At 39.2% G+C, this 25,782-nt stretch overlaps 1 protein-coding gene across 1 annotated transcript in view; it reads left to right on the top strand.

The window, feature by feature from the left end:
- Positions 1-25,782, top strand: part of LOC310686519 (bifunctional heparan sulfate N-deacetylase/N-sulfotransferase 3-like) — a 60,203-nt gene that overhangs the window by 23,105 nt on the left and 11,316 nt on the right. The window contains exons 3-8 of the mRNA XM_083460260.1: positions 3,264-3,418; positions 7,457-7,642; positions 8,263-8,391; positions 21,465-21,647; positions 22,996-23,092; positions 23,963-24,086. Of these exons, the coding sequence (XP_083316386.1) occupies positions 3,264-3,418; positions 7,457-7,642; positions 8,263-8,391; positions 21,465-21,647; positions 22,996-23,092; positions 23,963-24,086 (874 nt within the window). The remainder of the gene's footprint in view (positions 1-3,263; positions 3,419-7,456; positions 7,643-8,262; positions 8,392-21,464; positions 21,648-22,995; positions 23,093-23,962; positions 24,087-25,782) is intronic.

Raw genomic sequence — 25,782 nt, forward strand, 5'->3', positions numbered from 1 at the left:
AAACCACGGTGCGCTTTCCCATAGAAAGTAATGCAAAATGGACTAATCCATTCCAAACTTTTAAAAACAACCTCTAAAACAGCAATTTAACATGAATTTTACTCTCTAACGAGACCATTGATCCATAAAATGAAAGCAATAAATAATGTACTGCAGTCACACAATCCATCAGTCAGCAGCTGTACTGGATTCCACACAGTCACAAAAACAAAACAAAAAGAGCCGCAAAAATAAAAACACATAATAAATAGCAAAAAACAGACCGCAGCGTAACACTCAAAATGGAAGTGTGGCACTCAAAATAGAGCACGTTTGGCTTTCGAAAAAAGTTTGCAAACCGGAATACTTACTTCTGGGTTTGCAGTGTTTGGGTTCTAAGTTGTTTGAGTACCAAGGCATTTAAGAACCAAGGTACCACTGTAGTCATAACTGTTATAAGATAACTCTGCAGCCCTTCCAATGCTGATGTTGAATACTGGATTCCCCCCCCCCCCTCTCTGCTCTTTACATGTGATTTACATTTATATCCCAGCTTTCCTCCAAGGATGTCAAGGTGGCAAACCTAACTTTCTTCGCCTCATTTTATTCTCACAATATCCCTGAGTTCTTTCTTTTGTTGTTCTTTTTCTGTTTTGGCTAACCTTCACTGGTTTTTTGTGTGAAATAATCCTGGCAGGGATTACTGTGGTCATGGGGCCATCGTGATATCCACAGCCCTGCTGCACACACAGGATGAGGCAGAAGGTGGTACTGGAGGAACAGGCAGATTGTTTTTCCAGCCAGCTTTCATGTGTCATGTCACACATTTATCCATAACGTTACTGTTATCTGAGATGCATGTTCCCTTTTTGTAAACATGCAGCAAAAAGAATGTTATTCTACTGTAAACTGGAATATCTAATTGCCGTTTGCTCCAATTCAGCCGTAAAACACAGGCTTTCCTGGGAAAGGGCCAGGTCCAGGGGGAAACCTCTGCTGAGACATGGAGCTTTGAAGCCCAGACCTGTGCCTAGAAACATGGCACAAAAGGAATTACTAAAAGTTGCAAAGTCTATTTTGTCCATCTCCAGCTGTAATGGGAAATGATTTTAAAGTAACCGTCAGTTGGCACTGCAATATATTTGCTCCTCCTCCTCCTCCTCCTTCTTGTTCCACCTTTTTCCCTGACAGGGACTCAAGGTGGCTTACAGCTAAAACAGGAATAGCTAAAAACATAGGGAAAAGAAATCATTAAAAAATATAAACATTAATAGAGTTTGTGAAATATATATTAAAGGCAGGTAGGTGGTGCTGTGGTCTAAACCACTGAGCCCCTAGGGCTTGCTGATTGGATCCGTGGGACAAACCTCCAGATAGTCCCCACTCTCCCATTTTGAGGGTGTTGGGTGGTGTTGATGGAAAGGCCAGAAGAGAAAGAGGAAGTTCTGTTGCTTAAGTGTAGCTGCAGCATTGAATGCAGCCCATTGTCATCACCTTCTGGTGCAGAAGGAGAAATGGAGTGCCGAAAATGCTAAATATTGACTCAGCTATGAATGTTACACAGTGCAAAAAAAAAGATGCCAGTCAAGATGCACCCTAGTTAACCATACTCTCACCAATAGAAACAGTTTGTAAAATGGCTGCTGTGCTGAGAAACAGGGAAAGGATTAGTTAATTTGCATCGTAGCTGCAGTGTGCACAAGACCTGAATCTCTCGTGGCATGTAAAAGCAGTGCATCTAAATAACTACCACAGAACAGATCTCTTTATGTTGGCTCACCCCTGAAATGGCCATATTGTCCAATGACAAAAGTCATTGGTTTTAATGAACTCCTAAAATCTAATGATCCCAAGCAGTCTATGGCATCATTTCAGCTGCCTGAAATGCTGTTTCAGTTCTAAAACCACTTGCTCCTCCCTGACTCAAAGAGCACCAGTAGGAAAAGAAGTTTTATCAATAGAAAGGCAGACGTTGTATGCATGAGGCTGCATTTACCACACCAGATAAATCAGGATCTTAAATAAACAACCACAGCAAACAAAAACAAAACAGATTGTTCATTTGTAAGGCTCAGAAACTGGTACCATTATTAATAATGGCACCAAATAAGATTAATGTAACATCTCACCAGTTCAGGGAGCTACTTGATTTATTATGTCACAAAGAAGTTTCCAGAATACTTGGCTAGAGCACTGGTGAATCTCATGGGGGGAAATTTCCCATAAATGTGGAGCAGTTACCAATGACACCTTTGAACATGTTGTTCAAACACAGATGTTATTAAGACAATGCTTATGTTCAGTCTTATGGATTGTGAGGAGGCACAACATCTTTCACCAGGATGACACCCATTGGTTTTGACTGCTTTGTTACACTGTGAATAAAGTGGCCGCCAGTGGAATAGCTGTTGCATAAATGGGCTGTCACAAATTGATATCACCTTTTTTATTCAATTAAAACCTTATGTTCAAACACTCAAGCAAGGTAGTGCTCCTTACCTTGTCTGTTGTGCACATATAATAGGATCCAACAACTCATTCTTCTGCCCTGACCCTCAGCACTATTAATCAGTCACATTGGCAAGTCTAGCTACAAGCGGAAATTGCTCACCAGGCACACAGTTTGACTTCTTGGACATTACTGTCTCACCCTGTCCCTGGCCTCAAACTCTGTAGCATTCTTATGTAAAATGTGGTGATTCTGGATTGCTCACAGCTCTGCTTGTCTTAGAATACTTAGCCTGGCAAAATGAAATCCCATCCTCAAGGTTTTTGCCAGTTTTCTAGATGTTAGTCTTAAGTTGCTCTGGAAAGATCCACACCCCATCCCTTAAATTCGTGTGAATGATTTTGTAAATATGCAGCCACAATGTTTTTAATGCCACTTCTTTTCCAAATCTGCACCAGGGTGCTTGAAGTAATTTTTTCTTCCAGACCTGGAATAAATCGTATTTCAAGCGCCTTATTTTTATTTTTGCTCTCTCTCTCCCCCCCCCCCCCCCGGTTAATGGTGCTTTCTCAGTTTTGTGGTTGGTTTTCTGGGTAGGCACCTAGCCACATAGATGCTTCATCAACTGCCTTAAGTGACTTGACCAGATGAATTGCCTTCTGTGTGAGCTGCCTTCTGTGTTTGGCTGTTGGTTGCTTATGAGGCTGGGTTGATCTTCCTGCCAGAATTTGTTGTGATCTAATTCTAAAGTTCATTGTGCTTTCCTCAAATATTTGTTAAAGCGTTTTTTTAATGAAGTGGAAAAGTTATTCTATGAATCTATTTATTTCTGCAGGAACTGCAGAGGAAGACGAAGGCGATGACCTATTACTGGGGTCTGTGGATGAATTTTGGTGGTTCCCTCATATGTGGAGCCACATGCAGCCTCATCTCTTCCATAATGAATCATCCCTGGTAGAACAGATGATCCTCAACAAAAAATTTGCCTTAGTGAGTTTAATTCATATACTGTGGATTTGGCAGTTTTGCTTCCTAATTCATAGTACACATTTTCCACTCTAATCTCATAAATTTAGCGTTTTCCATTTAGGGAATGTATTGAAATGCCTCTTAGATCAATTTATCTGGGCTGCTGTTCTCAGCTTGTTAAGAAACGCATTTGAATTCAGTCATGCTTATATGATGCCACTGGGCAAGTATAATAAAATCACAGAACAGGCACAACTATTTTGCAGCACCACATCAAATTCAAATCAATTGTCATTGCACTTTTACCAATAACAGTCCCATAACTAGTTCAGATGGAAATAGACCCTGGCCACTTTCATGATTTCAAAGGTACATTTTCCAGCCTCTGGGATCAGGAAAATTGCCACCAGCCAATAACCATGTGTTCCTTGCTCAAGAATGACCATGACCATCAGCAGGATCACCAGCAAGATTAAATGCGAGAAAGCTCTGAGCCAGCCCCCAGTGATACAGCTTTGAAGATCATATTCTTAGTCATTATCTGCCTCTTGGTCAGAAAATGCTGTCCATTTTGGTACATCCTAAAGTTAAATAGGGTGCTGCTTTATACTGGCCCAACATCTTTTCCCATCTATCTTGGAATTGTCTACACTGAGGGCTCACACACACTTCCGCTTGTTCCACCTCTTTCCCCAAGCAAAACCCACTCTTTACCATGGAATCAGAGCAAACATCAGCTGAGTTTTCTGCAGATTGACAAAGGCTCTGATTCAGTGGTTAAAAAGCAGGTTTTCCTAGGGCAAGTGGCAGAGCACACAGAAAACTGCATGGACTTTTACCTAGAAAGCATGGGACAAGCAGAAAACCACTTGGACCATTGCGTTCTAGGCACTGGGCAAGCAAAGTGTGGTCGAGCCCTGACTGGCAGCAGTTCTCAGACAGGGTACATTCCCAGCTGTACCTAGATACTGGGGATTTGTCAGGATTTACGATGTCTCACACAAGACCACCTATGAACAAATGACAAGATTACAGTAAAAAACTATTTGCTTACCTTTACAATTAAGCTTTAAGCCCCTAAATAAGTTTCCCGAAAACTATTTCTTTTAGCGCAATCCTCTCTCTCTCTATATATATATATACCGTATTTTTTGCACCATAACACTCACTTTTTTCCTCCTAGAAAGTAAGGGGAAATGTCTGTGTGTGTTATGGAGGGAATGCCTACTGGTGGCATGCCTACGGATTTTCCTCCTCTACAAACTATGTGCGTGTTATGGTCGGGTGCGTGTTATAGAGCGAAAAATACGGTACATATATATACTGTGTGTGTGTATTACACAAGTCCCATTGAATTCAATCAGACTTACTCCAAAGAAAGTGGATTTAGTATGAAATTTGTATTTTCAAAATCTTTTTTCTCCGCAATTAGCCACAGTTGTGCTATTAAGTGTACAACAGACACTGAATATTCATATAAAAAGTATTGAAAATACACTGTTTTTTTCCATTGTAAGTATAAACATTCAGATAAATTGGGATTATACCTATATATTCTTATTTGTTTTAAATTCACATAAATATTAAAACTATCCCAGGGGAATTATGCAGAACTACCTTTATTGGCTAGCCCTGTTTTGGCTAAGGAAAATTCTATCAAGAATACTGCTATTGTCGTTTTTAAAAATTATACTTGAAGTAAACAACAGAAGAAAGCCAAAAGATCTCCATTTTGCCTGAAATCTGCCTTCTGCTCTTAATTCAGGTATTTTTGTGTACATTTTACATGGGTGAATTAATATATTGATAACAAATATGTCAATAAGTTCTTTATGTGTGCAGTCATCCTATAAAGTTACGTACTGTGATCTGGAAAATGTTTATTATGGAGAAATCTTTAGCATTACTCTTACATACAGTTCTTGCATTGCAACCTCTTGTTTCAGCCTAATTTTCAAAAATATAAGAGTTGGTAAATGGAGAGCCAGTTATATTGATTATTGTGCTACGTGCAATATGGCTAGGCATCTTGAACCTTTGTTCAGCAACAGAAGTGTTGAGGAGAAATGTTCAGTGCGAATCAGCAGGCACACAGGGACCAGTTTAGGAATTTAACTTTAAAACAGAATTTTGAAATTGCATTATGCTGGCAGATAGGAATCTCCAAAGGAGACCTAAATTGAATTTAGTGAAATAAAAAAGTAGAGACTTAAAATTACACAGCTTCCTTCATTTTAAGCTTTAAAGTGTAAGGCTTATAAAAAAGATTAAAAATCTGGAGGAAAAAGATTTGCCATTATCTAGGCATATGGGGTTCATCCAGGATTTTAAAATAAGCCACATAAGTCTATTTAAATTAACAAGTTATTCAGGGAGGATAATTTGCATGTTAGATATCTTGATAGAACACTGCTAGAGATACAACAAAAGAGAAACCTTGGTGGCATTACTGTTGAATGGAAGTCATGATCATTACAGAATGGAAGACACAAAGGCCACATGCTATTGCACTTGCAACAGAGGAGATCTTAGACAAAAAGTGCACTGAACTAATCAGAAAAAATGTAGGAGGAAGCTACTTTATAAGTTTCCTTTATAAGCTTTCATTAGCATGAAAAAGGAACCTGAAAGAAAAGTCTCAAGCTGACATTTGCCCAACCTGCTGTAGGTTTTGAATATATTCTGTTCAGAAGGAAAGAAACAGAATGTCAACTGGAATAACAATATCATAAGGATCAATGTATGGATTTAACAGGTTGTCTGCATGTATAGACATATATGAAAAGCAAAGCAAGTCATAAAAGTGATTGAATTTCAGAAACTTACATATTGATTTCCTCCTTGTTGTTGTTGTTTCCATGCATTGCAAAATATATTATACCTATCATACTTTATGCAGATAAAAAATGTATGTTAAGTTCCATGACAGCTGAAAAGCTGGAAAGGGACTTTGCACATCACTTTGTCACTTTTAGTTAACGCTAATAAGGGTATGCTATTGTTGCTTTTGGACTTCTTCCTCTAGTGGACCAAAATGTCTGCCTGCCATTTTTGTCATCTTTTCTGTGGTACTGTACCTGAAAGCAAGATGTGAAAGAAAGTGTCCGTTAAGAGTTTGGGTGTAATCTTCGATACCTCCCTCTCTATGGAGGCGCAGATTACAGCTATAACAAAGGCGGCATTTTTTCATCTCCGCCAAGCTAAACAGTTGGCTCCTTATCTCTCTCGCCCTGACCTAGCCACTGTGATCCACGCGACGGTCACCTCCAGACTGGATTATTGTAACTCGCTCTACGTGGGGCTGCCCTTGAGACTGACCCAGAAACTCCAGCGGGTGTAGAATGCCGTGGTGAGACTCCTTATGGGGTCTTCGCTGCGAGATCACATTCATCCGGTACTATACCAGCTGCACTGGCTCCCGGTGGAGTACAGGATCAGGTTTAAGGTGCTGGTTTTAACCTTTAAAGCCCTATACGGCCTAGGACCCTCGTACCTACGGGACCGCCTCTCCTGGTATGCCCCACAGAGGAACCTACGGTCTGCAAATAAAAACATCCTGAAGGTCCCAGGCCACAGAGAGGTTAGGCTGGCCTCAACTAGAGCCAGAGCTTTCTCGGCTGCGGCTCCAATCTGGTGGAACACTCTGTCACAAGAGACTAGGGCCCTGCGGGACGTGACATCTTTCCGCAGGGCCTGCAAGACAGAGTTGTTCCATCAGGCCTTTGGTCAGGGCGCAGCCTGACTCCCTCCTCTGGCAACCTGCACAGAATTTTGCTTAATGGTTGCCATTAATTTGATTTTAATTAATTTTTATAATGAAATGTTTTTAGAATGCTGGATTATTTGATTGTTTGATTGTTTGATTGTTGTTAGCCGCCCTGAGCCCGGCTTCAGCTAGGGAGGGTGGGATATAAATAAATTTGTTGTTGTTGTTGTTGTTGTTGTTGTTGTTGTTGTTGTTGTTGTTGTCACACTTGTTCATATATTTGCTTGGGTGAGAGGCCCACAGAGAGCTTTTAGGTGATTAGCTCTCCAGGGTTTTGTTTTGCTTTGTTTCAGGAACATGGCATTCCAACTGATCTGGGATATGCTGTAGCTCCACACCATTCTGGCGTCTATCCTGTCCACGTCCAACTTTACGATGCCTGGAAGAAAGTCTGGAATATCAGAATCACCAGCACAGAAGAGTATCCACACCTGAAACCTGCACGGTACAGAAGGGGCTTCATCCACAAAAACATCATGGTGAGCTGTTTGGTTTCCGATGATGAACATTTGTTTAAAATGGAAGAGAAAGCATCTGATCTCCTCCTCAGTGCTGTGTCAAGAGAAGGAGGAAGGAATGGGGAACGGACAAGCCTGAGATTATTGTAGGTCACATTGAAAGGGGGTTTTGGGCCAATTTTTTGGGGAAAATGTATTAAATTAGTTTTAATTTGTGGCTGATTCGATAAGATTTGGAAAATCAATAAAAACAATTTAGCAAAAAAAAAGTTTTTTTCAAAGTTATAAATATCAACACATTATTAAATATATTAATACATATATAAATAAATTAACAAGCAATCTGCTCATGTGGTGCTTCTTTGGACATTGGTACACTGGCACAATAATGGGGTGTTGCCACTGTACCTATCAACATGCTGCTGCCCCAGGAGTTTGTAGTTTTTCTTTATTCTGTACATCAAAATTAAGGTTAAAAAAATAACCCAACAAAGTTAAGCATATTCAAATTGTACCAATTACAGTGCAAGAATTAAGTGCGTGTTAATATCTCTTCCATTAAAATTTCTGGGACTCAGTAAGTGCTCTGTTTTGGGTAGATCATGCCTCATTCTGCCCTTCCCCTCGCTGTTTTTCTGTAGGTTCTTCCTCGACAAACTTGTGGTCTCTTCACTCACACCATTTTCTACAAAGAGTATCCTGGTGGTCCTAAAGAACTGAACAAAAGTATACAGGGTGGGGAACTGTTTTTCACTGTTGTTCTCAATCCAGTAAGTAAATCACATTATTTTAGGACACTTAAAGAAAATAATCATTGAGCTTGTTTTAAAGAGGTCCACAACGTTAAGAAATTGCAAGTTAAACCATTGGCAGTATTTTTATTTAGCTGCTATCACTGATATGTTTAAGGTCAAATACTTTTGTCACATGTATTTCTAAAATTAAATATTCTGGTCTAGGTTCAATATATCCTGTTGTTTGCTTAGTAACATGGTGGTAAAAGTTATTCGTGATATCCAGCTAAGTCATATGCAGAGTAGGCCCACCAAAATAAATGGACATACTATGCTGTCCAATGTTAGTCATATTAACCCTCTGTGTTTTACTTTAGTCAGTTAAAGCTATACAAAAGACTTAACCTGTTCAATTTCTGCTTGCCATACAACTGTTCCAGGGACAAAACCCCTATTTTCCTCCAATGCCAACTTTAAACCCAAGCCTAGACTGTCTTAACCCCAGTAAACACAATGTGACACATTTCTGGATAGGCATGGCTTCCATTGTACCTTTAAGTTGACTGTACAATGAATTCTTAATGGTGTTTAGCTGCTGAACATGCCTAAGCCTCTTTGCAAAGTCTTCATATTTACCTTTTGAAGAAAGGGTTGATTCTTTTGAATCCACCCACACTTGTTGTGTAGTAGTATTTGCAGAAAATAATTTTCAGGGACTGCCTGATCTCAGATGAACTCACCATGGGAAAGTTGTATCCTGGTTGTTAGGAGAAAAAGAACAAACTATAGAGATTCCAAGGACTAGGAAAAAAGACAGAAACAGGAAAAGTGCACTGAGGGGAAGGGGAAAACAGCAGCTCTTTAGGACCCCAGGGATTCCTCTCGCCTGATGTCTGAGCAATTCACTTATCAGTCATAGCTAAAATTCATCGGCTAAAATCACAGACAGATGGGAGCAGCTAGCTGGCTCATTTCACAGAAATCACTTATAATAGTACCTGCACATTTAGTTTTATAACTTACTTCTTAGGAGGGCTAGAGATGTACTTTTTTAAACAAAAACTTAGAAACCGGGGCTTCCGCCCAGAGGTGCCACTGAAGGCCTTCATGGGTACCACGTTGGTCACCCCTACAGCTCACAGACAAGACCAAACTGCACTTCAAGATCTAACTGTATAATGGAAATAAATGTATAAAACAGGGGTAAGATAATTTAGCGTCCTTCAGTTGACATTAGGCTACATCTGCCATATTCCCTGAACATTTGGCTATGCCGACTGGGGTTGATGAAAGTTGTACTCTACAAACATCTGGAGAGTACCACCTTGGCTGTGCTATGAAGTTTATTTTACATCCTCCTTTGTGCTGAAAAACAGCCACAGCAGTGTAAAATAGTAGCATATGTGAATGTCTTACATGACTTTTATATTAGCTCTATTCCCTTCTAAGTTTCCAGATCCTTCAGGTTTAGTACTATGCACAAAAACATTATCTGTTTGCTGTGTTTGTGGGAAACATAAAAGCTTGTGTTCTAAAATAGCTCATCTAGTAGTCTTCTAATGCGTGCACTTTTGTGGAATTGGTTTACATCCCCTCTGTCGCTGGCTGAACTGTGATCTGATAGCAGGTATAAAATTATCCTAGCAGCAAAGCCCATTGTGTTCATAAAGCATGTAGAGAGCATAAATTCCAGCAGTGCATAAAGAACAGTGTTGATAGCACACTATTCACTTTTAAATAATCATTGCACACCCATAGGCTACGGAGGGACAGACTCACTGGGATAAATGCTTGTATAATGCAAAGCTGTGCATATCTACCTAGGAGTAAGTCTGGTTGAATTTGATGGAATTTGCTCCCATGTACATGTGTGGGGGATTGCAGCCTTAGTATGATTTGTAGCCAACTAGTGAGACCATCTATCAGGAGATAGCAAGCGTGGAGTGCATGAAGACTAGGGAAGGGCCCTAGTAGAGTGACAGAGCATCTGCTCTATGTGCAGAAGACCCCAGATTTAATCCCCAGCATCTCCAGGTAGGAGTGGGGAAGACCCCTGTCTGAAACCCTGGAGAGCCACCGCCAATCAGTGTAAACAATAGTGAGCTAGATGGACTAATGGTCTGGTTTAATGTAAGGCAGCTGTTCCTGTGATTTCATTTTTCACTTTAATTCATTTGGTCAGGATTACAGTTATTATTTTATTATTTATTAAATCTGTATGCCACTCTTCATCTGTAGATCTCAGGGCAGTTCAAAACATAAAAATACAGGATAAAAAGTCAAAATACATAATAAAAAGAACAAAAAGCCCACAAGCCAAAAACAACAACCCACCCCTCCCACAAAAACAGTTTTATGTACAGTATTTAAAATTGCTTCCCAGTAACTGTTGTTTCTTTGCAAGGGGCCTCATACGCTCATACAGATGGGTTGTGCCTTCCTGCCCTAAATAGAAATTCTCAAAACCATTTTTGTTAGGTTATGGGCCTCCTCATTCCTCATAAAGTCTTGGACCTTTGTCTACTGCATTGGGCTAAGCTGGCTTTGCTGGCAGAAGACTCTTCCATTTTAGATTTCTTCAGTGAGAGCACTGCAGTAATGTTTGTATACACACAGACCCACTTTGTGGCTTGCAATTGCCCTTTATACTTTGTATTGGTATGTGTATTGGCGTATGTATTGGCGTGCTCTGGTCCATGGGGTCACGAAGAGTCGGACACGACTAAACGACTAAACAACAACATTGGTATGTGTACCCAGTGTTTAGGAAGGAAGGAGAGGGATTGTGACAGCTTTTCCTTGCAGTACTTTGTGTTTCTTCCTGTCATTAAATGTCTCTCTTATCTATCCAAAGGCACAGATTATTTGATGAATATACATTTTTAAACTTTGCCTGCCTGAGTAATTAACACTACCTATTTTGCTCAGCATAGAATTCTTTTGTTTTATTTTTGTCATGACTTCAAGCCTGGCACCTCAGGTGACAATTTACTTCACATTGCATTGCTTCCAGACATGGCTGTCTGCCATGCTAATATTTCTTCATTTTCAAGTCAGTGATACTGTTATTACCATTGATGGTGTTACATTTTGACAGTACTGTGGTGGTTTTTCTGCAACAAGGCTTGCTTGCTGATCCATAGTAAGAACTTGATTGCCTTTGAGCATATTTTTCTTCTGTTTATATTGCTTACTTCCTTGGGCTAACCCACTACTAGAATGTAAGGGAGATAAGGCTGTAAGTTCTCAATGAAGCAGATAATTGTTGCTGCAATAGTCTCCTTATGTGAATTAGAAACAGTAGTGGTTATGTTGTTCCACAGCTGCTAGAGGCTTCTTGATCAACATGACAGGGGCCATTGTGCAGATTCATAGTGACATGATAAGGACAAGTCCTCAAGTTTGGTGGCCATATTGGAAACATTTGGGACAGTTCCTAGCTAATGAAAAGTTGCACTTATAGAAAGTTCCACAAACAGAAGTGGTGATTTTCACAGATTCCTGCTTTCCCCATGCAGAGTCATGGTACCCTATGAAAATCTGGATTCCTATGGAACAGTGAAGAGGTTGATACCAGGGGCTGCAGCAGGAAGGGGGAAATTGGCAAAAATTGCTTTCCCCATCCTAAATGGAATAATTCCTTTCAAGTGCAGTAGGGTTCCATTAGATCTGACCTGCTGCAACTCTCTTTCTTGCTTTGTTGACAATTTAAAATAAATATTATGGGCTAGTAGAATCATACTTCCATTCAGTGTTTCAAAGGATGAGATACTACCAGTCTCCTAAGGGCATCTTGTGAATGATGAAGAAACTAAACATGTAGGTTTTGAACCAGATACAAGCAGATATAGAACAGTGCCATTCAGTAGTATATTTGTTTTGCAGGATTTGCTAATAAAACATGACAGGAAGGCATTATCAGTATCTCTGAGCCCGTAGAAGAGCAATTATACCCAAGGGCCAAGTTGAGTTCAACATACAAACACACCTGTCTATAAATCTAAAGGAATACTTCTTGACTTTATGTCTGCTTCCTGCCATGCATGTAGACATTATTCCTTAGCTACAATAGATAACACATCCATTCTGCAATCATGTTCCTGTATCTGTTTATGCTATATTTACATGGGGAATGGTACACTCTGTGAATGAAGGGCATAAATGGCCCGAGTTCAGTGTATCCTGAGCAGTTATCCTCCTTATGACAAACTGGCAACCTTCTAGACCAGCCTTTCTCAACCTGTGGGTCCCCAGATGTTGTTGAACTACAACTCCCATCACCCCCAGCTAGCAAGGCCAGAGCTCAGGGATGATGGGAGTTGTAGTCCAATAACATCTGGGGACCCACGGGTTGAGAACCACTGTTCTAGACCACCTGAAAGGCATGTGCTTCAGGTCCTGTTACTCCACCTCTGCCAAAAACCAGATAACACAAAATGAGAGCTATCTCTGTCAAAGTACAAGCCCCGTGCCACATGCTGCCCAGAGAAACCTGATGGTGTCACTCAGTATTAACCTTCTAGAGGCAAGAGAAGAGATAATTTGATTTGCCTAGAATCCTGGTATTGTATTCAACTTAATCATTGACAGCATGGAATGCCTTCCATGAGTGCAATGGAAACGCCCTCTCACTTCCCCCAAACCCACTCTGGAGGGTTAGGCAAACCTCCATGGCAGATCTGGGGGATGTTTGGGAGGAGTTCCATTGTGCTCAAAGAAGTTGCAGGTGGTTGGACGAGATGACCCTTGGGTCCCTTCCAACTCTAAGATTCGATGATTCTAAGCTGTGCCTCACACACAATGATTTTCTTGGATACAACTCCTGATTATTATTATTTTACTAATTTAACTAATGATAGGGTTTTCTGATGCAATATTTAGTATATATTTTTGATATACTCATTTCTGTCTATTACCTTAATTTTAGCTCCAAAAAAAGTGTTACAGAAATTTTAATAAGAAAGCCACTGCAATGGTTGCGATTTGTAACATCCCCCCCCCAATGCATCCTAATGGCTGTGTGGGGTTTCTGTGCTTTCTGGATATGGCTGGCACCATTAGCCTCGTTTCAAAATGGAAGTCTAATTTAAATAGTTAGTTTCCTCCAGCTGTGGCTCTTTCTGAACAATGAATTGGAACCGCATAGCACTTTACAGGCCTTAAGTGTAATAGTGCTTCATCAGGATATCATACCAGGCTGCCACAGATGTATTGCCCTTGTAAGCTTTGCCGTGGACTTCCTATAAAGAGATGGAGAACCATACATTGGCATTTATCATACCTGTATGTTATTTATGGCCTTGTAAAGGTAAGAAAAATGGATGTTGCTGCAGACTTTGGGATGGCTTTCTGTACTGCTTATAGTATGCCTTTAGAATTTGTTGGTATGACTGAAATACAGATGATGAAAACAACAGGTCAGATAAGAGATTTCAAACAGTATTATACCCATCCTCGAAACCTTTATTTCATTAACTGTTTAGTCCATGAAACCAACCTACATAACTAACCTAACACATTTTGTGCAGAATATCAATATTTCCTCTTAATAATAGTGATAATTAAATAACTGACAGCTTTGCATCTTTTAATTGCAAATATATAATTGAATGGTTTCCTCGCAAAACGTTAGCTTGATTTTTCAGCAGATCCTTTTTCCTCCCAAGACTGCTCCCTCTCTCTTTTCATGTTCCACATCAACCTCCTTCAGTGTTGTAATGCATGATGCTCTGCTTGAGTACGTTCTTTACGCAGATTTGATATCGTCTGTGGGACAAAATACTTTAGAACTCTTGTTCTAGTGCATTTTATGTTATAAATTACAGAACTGAAATTGAGGGCACAAGTAATTTCTCAGTTTGGCAGAGCTGAAACCTTCCAGACATCAAGTCCTGTTCTTTGGGCTAGTAGATGAAAGCTTGGTTCCAGAGAAGTTCAAGGATGGATATGTGTAGCCATGTTGCCATCCACTTACAGCCCTGCCACCATAAAGGTGGACTAGACACAATCAGTTTTGTTTGAGCAGTTATGTCCTATCTGTAATAAAATATGGCTTTCTGTATTATTTATGCAGTCCAACAGGTTCTGTAATAAATAAATAAATAAATAAATAAATAAAATAATTCTGGATTGGATCGAGATTAAATCTACTCCCACAGAAAACAATGTGACTTAGGTTAGCCATGACTATCTGGTTCCATTGATTTCAGTGATACTAAAGCATTACTTACTGAGTTTTCACCCAACCCTCTCTTATCGATATTTACTAATGGAGATATATGGTAGTTGTGAGATTTTCCTATACAGCTTATGTTGAAGAAAAGTGTGACATTGCAGGCAGCACACTTTTTATTTCAAACTTTGAATAGTGTTCTTTCATGCCATCTATCTTCTTTTTTTTTTAAAAAAAAAATGTTATTTTTCCTTCACAAATTTAAGAAAATAAATTCAAGTGCAGACAGAAACCTAATTCATTATTCTGTCACTTTGTGAGTCTAATGGAGCAAGAGCAGCTGTTAAGAGTCTCTGAATACCTGAGATTGAACTCTTCAGAGTAATATGGAGACAATATCAGGGACCAACATACACAGTGTACACAATGCAAAATTAATTGGAAAATAGATGGTCTGAAAGTTAAACACGCTCTTGTGGCCTGTAAACATTTGTTCTGCAGCTAAAATAACAGCACTATATTAAACTAAAAGAATATTTGCTTCTAGCATTTAAGTGAAACAGATTCATTAACCACCAATCATTTTGTTTTTAAGCACTGGATTACATGACATTACTTCTGCTCCTATTGTTAAACAATGTATCAAGTAAACCTAATGCCAAAATTAAGCCAATGACAAAAAGATGTAAGAAATTGAATTAGCAACTTGAAAATATGTACTTGGAATTGAATTGCTCGAAGCCAATTTATGTTAGTCCCTATGGTGGTCTGCTAGAGCAATATATTGGTGCCAGCAAACATTTTCAAAAGGAAGTTATCACCAATATTTCAGAACCCTGAATAGTATTCAGAAGACTTGCCAAACTTCTTATTGTGTGCTCATCTGGTCATCTAAGTTCAGTTGCAAAATTAAGGAATGCATTTTTCTGATTTTCATTAATCTAGTTTTAGAAACCATATTTCCTATCTTAAGCTGAATTGTTTACCCACAAAGTTACCACTTTCCTTCCTTCATCCTTTTTTTTTAGTGGTCAGGTTAGGACTTAAGTAGAGCATATATCAGAGATTTAACTGAAAGGAGAATGTGATGCTAACATCCATTACTAAGATGAAGGTCTACCAGGCTTGCATGTTGAGAATGCTGCTTTATGGAAGTGATTCCTGGGCAACTTACGACCACCTTCCACATGCAGCAGCACAACCAGGCACCTTCATCTCCTTCAGCTGCAACAAAATATGTCTGTCCCGCATCAGTCTCTACAGCCGCAGCAGTTGCTGCAACCTTCCAACAGCTTGATCTCACCCCCAAAGGCAGACTCCTCCATTGTTTCCTGAGACGAATGGATGGATGTCAACAGAACTGAGAGGACAGACAGGCTTTCTATGTTGTGTAGAACGCAGCAACATGTCTTGACAATAGATTGAATATAGGTGCAAAGGAAAAGGATGATTAAAAATATGGCCAAGGCTTTGTTCTGGGACAATAGAGTGGATGATGATGCTATCATCAGAGATGAGAAGTAACTGAGGAGAGGCAGGGTTAGGATCAAATATGAAAAATTCAGGCTCAGGCATAATTGAGTTTGGGGTGATAGACATTCAGACAGAAATATCAGAGAATGTTGGAGACCTGAGACTGGATGAAAGGGCAAAGGACCAAGGGAGAGTGTTTTTTCCAGCCTCCCTCCCTCGGTTGGAGTCCTCATAATGCTACCCTGACTCTACGCAGGAACTTCAGTTGCTTTCTAAAGGTGAATTCACAACCATTTAGGTCAGAGCTTTCCAAACTGTGTCATAACATGTGTGTTGGCTGCAGTGTGTAAGTGTGTCATGCAAACACCCCCCACACTCCTCCCAGGGCTGGAAGGGGTTAATTTAACCTCCAGTTTGCTTGTTGTTGTTGTTGTTGTTGTTGTTGTTTAGTCGTTTAGTCATGTCCGACTCTTCGTGACCCCATGGACCAGAGCATGCCAGGCATTCCTGTCTTCCACTGCCTCCTGCAGTTTGGTCAAACTCATGCTGGTAGCTTGGATAACACTAGTAAAACTGAATTACTGTGTTGTGAAATGATGCATGTCTAAAAAGTGTGTCACCAACATGAAAAGTTTAGAAAGCTCTGGTAGGTTGTAGTTGTGTGATCAAACCACAGTGAATGGGTTCCTCCCATTGATGATAGGTTTTGTGAGTGCTTCAACCAAAATAAGGGTATGAACTTAAATGGAAATGGGCCCAGTACTAAGTAGGAATGGAGTACTGTGTTAGAAAGTAAAACCCATACCAACAAAAGGACAATAGCTGATATGGTTCCATTCTATGATATTGTAATTTCAATGTTATCCACAAAGCGGTGTCAGTATGCAATTCTCAACTGGTTCAATGGGTCTTGTGCCCACAAGCCCTTTTCAGATGAATGGAGGCTGTGTATTGCAGTCGGCACTGCCCTCTAATCTGTTGGGTTCAACTGGGATGTTCTGTTGCAGAATAGCACATTGTCAAAAAAACATTGAACTATTTTAAGATATAATATCTGAATACTTGTTTTCTTTTTCTTTTCTTTTTTTGCTCCATGTTTTCATCATAAAATAAAAGCTGGGTGAAATGTTTGCTACTTCAAGGGTTTGGAATGAACACAGATCCAAAGGGGAGGGAGACCTTTTGCCACTCTTGATTTTCCAGTGTGCGAAAGCAGGCATGCTAGCAAGAAGTCAAAAGGAGATGATTATCCAGCTTGCCCAGAGGGTTATGTGCAATGGGAAAACAAAATTGAGAAACTTTGCTACTGTTCTGAAAAAGATGAAAATTAAAAAATAGTTACTAGCCAGGGGCCAAATGTAGCTCTAAACCATCATTTAAAACATTTTTTTCCATTCAATTTTCTCCTTTAAGGATCTTAATTTCCTTGGAGTGCAATGAAACACTGCTAGAATTCAAGTTCATTTGGGAGAAAAGGTGAAAAAGGGTGGGTGTTTTTTCACTGAAGCAACAAAATGCTGAACTGCTCTAATAAGAAAGCTTTTAAGATGGTGGGATGCAATCTAATAATGTGCCAAAACACACATTTTAAAGGGTGGAAAGGTTAGTAGAATTCATTCAGTCTTGTCTTGCCTTTTCTAAAAGGGAGAGGGGTGTTAAAGGCTATCAGTGCATTGCTGACTCACATTTGCTTGAGAAGAATTGGAAAGCATATATTCACTAAGAAATTGCTCAGGACCAATTCACATGTAGGAAATGTATTGTAGGGCTTAAGCATAATGAAATGCTGGTTGTTTTGGTTCCTAGTTTGGTTTTGCATTTTCACACATCTGAAGAAATGAGCTCCAGTTCCAGAGACCTTTGTACCAATATTAAGTATATAATTATTTAATGTAAGGCAATGCTCTTTGTAGGATTTGCTTATGGAAACTAACATAGCTACACATGTGGAATGTTATTTTGATAAACTGAACATTTCACATACATTCAAGTTCTCTCCTGGACTGACTTACAATTGGCAGGCCTTATTATAGGCTGCTAAAAATGGTTAAGAGATGATGAAGGGCCAATTTTCCTGGCATGGCTTCTCCCATCACAGTGCTGCAGTGAAATGATTCCTCCTTCCGTACTGCTGAGTCTTGTCTTGGTGCCATTCAGGGGCTGGACTTCACAGTACTACAAAGAACTAGTGGGCTTCCTATATATAAATTTGTCTCCATAGAGAAGCAGCTGTAAACATCTGAGACTTTGCTGTAATAAGCTTTCCTGAGTAGAACTTAAAAACATGACAGGCAGATTTTGGAATCCCTTCTAACAGTAAACATATAATAAACATATTTTAAAACAGCAAAGGAAACCTAGATTTAACACTATGAGCTGAAACTAACCTTTTATCATGTCTCTTTTCTTGCAAATATGTTGAACATTTTGTAATGCAGAGGCAGAGTGGAACTAAAACTGAATTTGAGGTCCATGTTGAATTTTTCTCTCTTCCCTGGCAAAGCATCCTATTTTTGAAAATGATTTATTATGATCTATTCAGTCCACTTTTTTATTAAAAAAAAGAAAGGAAAAAGAGTAAAAAACCCTCCACACCATAACATTCTTAGGATTATAGTGAGATTTGCTTCAGGGAAAGAATAATACATATTTTCCCTGAACTACTAACCTTTTCAAGTTCTCTCTCTTTCCCCCTCTTTCAGTGCAGTGTTAAAGTTGTTGGCAGGTAAAGAATTGCCGGGAGGTGAACTGACATTATAAATGTCAGAGGTCAGCACAGGTGTAGGAGGAAAAAGAAGCTGCTGAAAAATCAAGCTTACCTTTTGTGGGGAAACCTTCCAATTATATCTTTGTTGAAAGTAACAGTCCAGTTTCTAGACTACTTATGGCTTCAGCACTAAAAATAATAAAAGAAATTTGAAAAGGTTATACATGTGGCCAAAAAATACATTACTCCTTGCCTGAAGGGAACACAGCCATCTTTTGAAAATACATTTTTTTACCATTCTAGCTTTATAAGGGGGATTGTGTTCTATGAATTATATCTCTTTGTATCTCTTCATGCTTTGAGAATAACAAAAAATGAAGCCCCGGGCTTTAGTCACAAGCCAGGCAGTGTCACAAGGTGACACTCATTAAACAAATTCTCTGTGAAATGATGCTTGTTGCAAATTCTGCTAAAGAAGCAGCACAGAAATAGAATTGCAGAGCTTTGGGTGGAAATGGAGTGCATAGAAGGTACGTTTTAAAATGCATTGCAACCTGAAAGCTGCAAATCCAACTTTCCTTCTCTAAACCTTGATTTTGTGGGTGAGGAAAAGGTTTAAATAATATCATACATTCTTCCTGTCATGCAAAGAAATACCTTATCTCAGATTGAGGCAGAGGAAATGTTTTATAATATTAGACTGTATTTCAATTTCTAGCACATCCAGTCATTCCTACAATGAATTGGCCTTTTAACAAGATATTCAAGCTGTTTCCCATGCAAGCAAGGCTAGGCAGTTCAGCACTGTGTTTGCTAGTTGGGCAGCTTTTGTAGAAAAATACTGCATTTGGTATTGTGAATACAAAAATACAATATTGTTTGAAATACAATGCTTTCTCTTTAATGTATGTACTTTAGGTAAAGGTAAAGGGACCCCTGACCATTAGTTCTAGTCGTGACCGACTCTGGGGTTGTGGCGCTCATCTCGCTCTATGGACCGAGGGAGCTGGCGTTTGTCCGCAGACAGTTTCCGGGTCATGTGGCCAGCATGACTAAGCCGCTTCTGGCGAACCAGAGCAGCGCACGGAAACGCCGTTTACCTTCCCACCGGAGCGGTTCCTATTTATCTACTTGCATTTTGACGTGCTTTCGAACTGCTAGGTTGGCAGGAGCTGGGACCGAGTAACAGGAGCTCACCCCGTCACGGGGATTCGAACCACTGACCTTCTGATCGGCAAGTCCTAGGCTCTGTGGTTTAACCCACAGCACCACCTGCGTCCCTTGTATGTACTTTAGTTGTCCTGATTAGCAGGGCTCCACAGTTTTTACTTGCAGTGGCATGTGTTCAATCACTTTCTGGAGAGGGTGATGAGCCCTGGACTCCCAATCCTGGAGGTGTGGGGTAGGGAGGACTGCTAATGTGATCCATAGAAACACAGGAAGCTGCCTTTCACCAAGTCAAACTATCTGGTCTTTCCATTCCAAATAATAGTGGATTCATCCCCAAAGTTGAAGGAAAGCATGCAATTTGGGGTTTGATTCTGCCTCAGGGTAGGGGTACAGACGTGTAGCATCTTTGCTCTCACCTGCCAGATACTTCAACAACCCAGCAAGTATAGAAACACAACATAGCTCCAGACTCTCCCTTTCCAGCTCTGAGTGAAAGGTGGGACAAGGGCTTCGTTTTTGCTTTGCATGAAATCCCCACCCTTTTCACCAGCTCCAAGTTGGGAGCTGGGAAAGGGAGTGTGGGATGGTCTCTGGTCTCATGCGGTCTTTTAGAGGCGAGGTCAAGACAAGAGCCCATGCCTTTGGAGAGGAATACATGGTTTTGGTAACCACAAGTTGTGGGTTGACTAATCCCTTCTGATTCAGACAGTTATTTTTAACAACATTCAGATCTTTTCTAGGGAAGTGTAACCAATGCTATTGTATTTTTTTCCAGGGGTTGTATAGCAGGGAAAGTAGCACTCATGGGGAAATATTAGATATTGCATGCACCTTATAATAACTTGTTGAATTTGCAGGGAATTCTGTTACCATGCAAGGGATTGCTGCTTTATTTGTTGATCACTACACAACACTCTGTAGTTCAGAGATGGAAATCCTTGGAAGATCTAGACTTATCTGCTTGGCATAGAAATGTTTGAAATACTGCACTCTTGGAGGGGGGGGGACACAACATTAGATTCCTACCAGGGGAAAAGGAACCACAGACCTTTTATGCCATCTGGAGGAACTTTATTTTATATGCATCTAATAACAATATACATGATTATTATTTTTGTTCCGTTTCCTGTAAGAAAATTTTGGGCGGGAGGGATATTATTTATACAGTCCATTTAATAAAATATTTAGATAATAATAATTGAACAGCTGTTCATTTGCCAAGCACATTTGCTGGCCAAAAATTGGTACTTATCCTATCTTATTCAAAGTCTATAGTGGTAGAGAACAAGTCTCCCCAATGCTTCCAAAATTCTTTTTTTACTTAGTTTATCACTGCAGCTGATGTAACATCAGTTCACTGATGCACTACTAACTGCATGCTGCATAGAAACTAGCCACATCATACCAGCCTTGGGAGCCCAATGTGCTTTACTGTGCTGTCTTACCACCACAGCAGAGCATAGGATATGCCTGTCAATAAGAGCATGCGTAGCCAGAGCACTAAGGACAAATAGCATGGATGTTATCTTCCCTGGAACTTCACTGCCATCTAGTGATACCGTAAGAAAAATGTGCTTTGTTTTACAGATCAGCATCTTCATGACTCACTTGTCTAACTATGGGAATGACCGCTTGGGTTTGTACACCTTTGTCAATCTGGCTAATTTTGTTCAGAGTTGGACTAACCTGAAGCTGCAGACACTACCTCCAATTCAGTTGGCTCACAAGTACTTTGAACTCTTCCCTGAGCAAAAGGACCCTCTTTGGCAGGTAAGATTGCTAAAGGAACATGCTATGAGGGATAGAGCGGACAGCTTGCTTAATCTTCTGTGCAGTCAGATAGTCTTTTTCAGTCCTACCTGTAGATCCCAGGGATTGAACATGCAGCATAAAAATCATATACCACATACATAAAACTGCTTTCTACCCTTAATGTCAGATTATTAATCTGAATCTAACTAAGCAAAGCTTTTGATTGCTAACTGAATGTTATAAAATCAGTATCACTTTTATCATTACTCCTCCCCCCCTTCTATATCTCTGCTTCTTAAAAACCAGATAAAAGCAAAGTATTTTACACAACCTAGCAACATGTATAATTTGGAGATTTTTCTCCCCTTTTTAATCCAATGGTGCCAGTGTGGTGTAGTGGTTAAGAGCGGTAGACTCGTAATCTGGTGAACCGGGTTTGTGTCTCCACTCCTTCACATGCAGCTGTTAGTCCTTGGGCTAGTCACACTTCTCTGAAGTCTCTCAGTCTTACTCACCTCACTGAGTGTTTGTTGTGGGGGAGGAAGGGAAAGGAGAATGTTAGCTGCTTTGAGACTCCTTAGGGTAGTGATAAAGCGGGATATCAAATCCAAACTCTTGTTGTTTAGTCTTAGTCATGTTCGACTCTCCGTGACCCCATGAACCAGAGCATGCCTTGGAAACTCTCACTTTCTTCTCAAAGCTTCTCCTTTTTATGGCCATGGAGTTTTCTTGGCAAAATACTGGAGTGGTTTGCCAGTTCCTTCTCCAGGTGGATCTCATTTAATCTAAACTCTTGGCTATGACCTGTCCGTCTTGGGTGGCCCTGCACAGCATAGCTCAGAGCTTCTTGGAGTTATTCAAGCCCCTTCACCACGACAAGGCAGTGATCCATGATGGGGAATGGTGCCTTATGTTTGCATAAATCCTTATGTTTAAGTTTGAATCATCCTGTGATGTCAGGTTATTGACACGTGGGTGTCCCCATCCACTTGCCAAAAATGGCCCACATGGTGGTACCAGATATTATGAATAGAATAAATATAAACTATTTTAGCACTGATACTAGATAAACATAAATTAAGGCTGCAATCCTATACACACTTACTTGGGAATAAGCCTCTTTGCACTCAGTGCTGATTGCATAGGATTGTGCTATTGGATTATAATAAGGAAAAGTGATTCTTAGCAGTAATACTTATTTTATATTCATCTTTCAAAAATTAAAGTTAAAAATTAATTTTAATGTTTAGAAATTAAAATTTTATCTTGCAATATAATATGTAAACTAGACAATTTAGCTACTGTTGACTAGTAGCAATAATAATGATGGTGATGATTATGAAAGATTGCTTTTTCCTTAACTTAGAATCCTTGTGATGACAAGCGACACAGAGATATCTGGTCAAAAGAAAAAACCTGTGATCGGTTACCAAAATTCCTGGTTATTGGACCCCAGAAAACTGGTAAGGGCTTATTGAATTGGCTTGGTAGAAGAAAATATTAGCTAGGAGCAACAATGATGAGCTCAGGTTTATCTACACTGCAGCTTCTATGAACCAACAGAGCACAAGGCTGTTCTGTTTGATTCATAGACCCTGCCCCAACATTACAACTATCTACTCCAAAATGGCTATTAAACTATAAGTGATTGTATAAAACAAAAAATATTTATTTAGAGTTGTGTTCTTCCACACATAACCCAAATACCAGCATACACCAATTTTTTTATACTTGTTTAGTTTGAACAGGAACATTTGCTTTCCTTTATTTTTATTGTTGGCATTCAGTTGTATTTGAACATTTACTGTATTTGTTATTAATTGATGTTTCAACAATTGAGTTTGTTTTATGATTACCCTAAAGTGTTACAATGTTAATATAATCAAACTGAGTTATTTGCTGGATTGCCATGTTATGTTTTGAATTTATTTCATATTTGATTGCTATTGTAATGATTTATTGATTTGCATTTTTGTTCTATTGTGAGCTACTTTGAGCACATTTTTAATGGAAAAGTGATATATAAATTTAAATAAAACAATAAAGCAGTGCATCTTCTGCAATGTAAGTGAATGAAATCTCAGGTGTTCTCAGTATAGATACAGCTACTACTTAAATAAATTTCAATTGAGCATTGATCCAAGAAAACGTTTTAAAGACAAGTACTTTTTGTTCATTGAAGAAAGTTTTGCATGCATTTTATACATGTTTTTAAAAGTTCATTGCTGGTATAATTGAGGACGATTATCACAAAAGACAAATGTATAAAATTAGGATCCAGTTGATAGAATGTCCTGTCTTGTCTCAACTTGTGGATTTTATTCTCTTTGCAGGTACAACAGCTTTGTATTTGTTCCTGATTATGCATCCATCCATCATTAGTAACTCCCCCAGCCCCAAAACCTTTGAGGAGGTACAGTTCTTTAATAGAAATAACTACCACAGGGGGATTGATTGGTAAGATGGGTTACTAGTATAAATCTCAAAATTTCTATACTGTGCACAATACAAAAATGGCATTACCAATGTGAGGTTGTTTATGCAGACTAAAATAACTTTTACTATTCTAAAAATTAAGTGTGTGCAAATAATGTAGCATCAATTACAAATACAATAAATGCCATCTGTGATTTCTTCCCTTATTTTACCACAGCTATTGGAAAATACTGGTATATTTCAAACAATTAGATACTTCTGATTATACAAAGAGAAGTTTAATTACAATTTGTCACGTTATTTAATTGTGCCTTAAATGGAAATGGAGTATTATCTAGCAGCTACTAACTAAAAGACAATATAAACAACAACATTCTATTCTTTACTAAGGTAGCACGTAGCAATTTAAAAAGAGCCCCTGCTGTGTTTCTTACATGTCTCTTTAGAGGTTTCTGTTCACTTTCATAAAAGCTGGTCTTCCTAAACACTCAAAATGTAGTGGAATGCCAGCCCACATATTTTCAGGAGGGTCTATAACCATCCCACATATTTTTAGGGGAACATAGTTGAGTCTGGCTTAACCATTCCACTTCCTTTTTTCTCCCTCTTTGAAACAATCGGACTTCCCTTTACCTCCAGCTTCAGGCACAGCATTAAACAGCCAGCTGGGGAATAGCCAGTTTAGCAGTAATTTTAGACATCTTTGTGTTTTACTCCTCACATGTGCAAGAGGGAAATCCTGTAGGACATTTTCATGTTCACATCTCATTAAAATGAATGGGTTCCCTGCAAAAGTAGTCCTTTTCTTGGCATAAATGAACTTCCTCTTGGATTGTGTCCACTGTCTTCTACTTAACCATAATATTATTCTATTCTATTCTATTCTATTCTATTCTATTCTATTCTATTCTATTCTATTCTATTCTATTCATATTATTCTACTTAACCATAATATTCTAATTAACCATAATGTTAACAGTGAGGGAAGGTTTGTTGATACCATGTAGAGAGTAGTGAGAAAATAATCCTTGAAGAGAGGGCCCCAGTATTGCATCAGGATATTTTGCCTGATGGACCAATCCCAGAAAAGATCCGCTCTAGCAGGTTTTCTCATGGAACTCTGTTCTCACACATTGATGCTGATTCTATGAGAGTAGTCTACTTTCTTAGAATGACAAATGCCATATTGGTTTTATTTTTGCAACAGATTTTTATTATTAAGTCCAACAGGTGGTTTGTGGTTAATAAATATCACATGTCTATTTGGTTAGTCAACTAAAATGCTTGCTGCTGACTGACTCACACAGTTTGTCACACACAGTTTGTTCAGATTCTTCCATTTCTGTAAATCTGATCATCAAATGAACTGCAACAACTAAGAACAGCCTCCATGAAGCACTTCTGTTGATAGGATTGTACAGTGTTGTTAAGGAGAAAATAAGATACATTACTGGGGGGAAAGGAAACAAAATGTTGAAATTTCTCAAATGTTGTTTCCCTGGACAGACTGTCTTCATGGACTCTAACATTTAGCAAGGCTAGTTATAGGGACAACATATAGCATTGTCTGTGAATCAATATGCTCACAGAGCTGAAAGCAGACATGGAAGGTAGTTGTATTGATTCACAGGCAGTTGTATATGCTTTTCACTCTAACTAGGTTTGTGAGATGTCAGATCTCATAGCAGTCTTGTTTTTCTACCACAAAAGCCTGAAT

The sequence above is a fragment of the Podarcis liolepis genome, assembly GCF_965112155.1.
Source record: "Podarcis liolepis genome assembly, chromosome: 9".
NCBI lineage: Eukaryota > Metazoa > Chordata > Lepidosauria > Squamata > Lacertidae > Podarcis > Podarcis liolepis.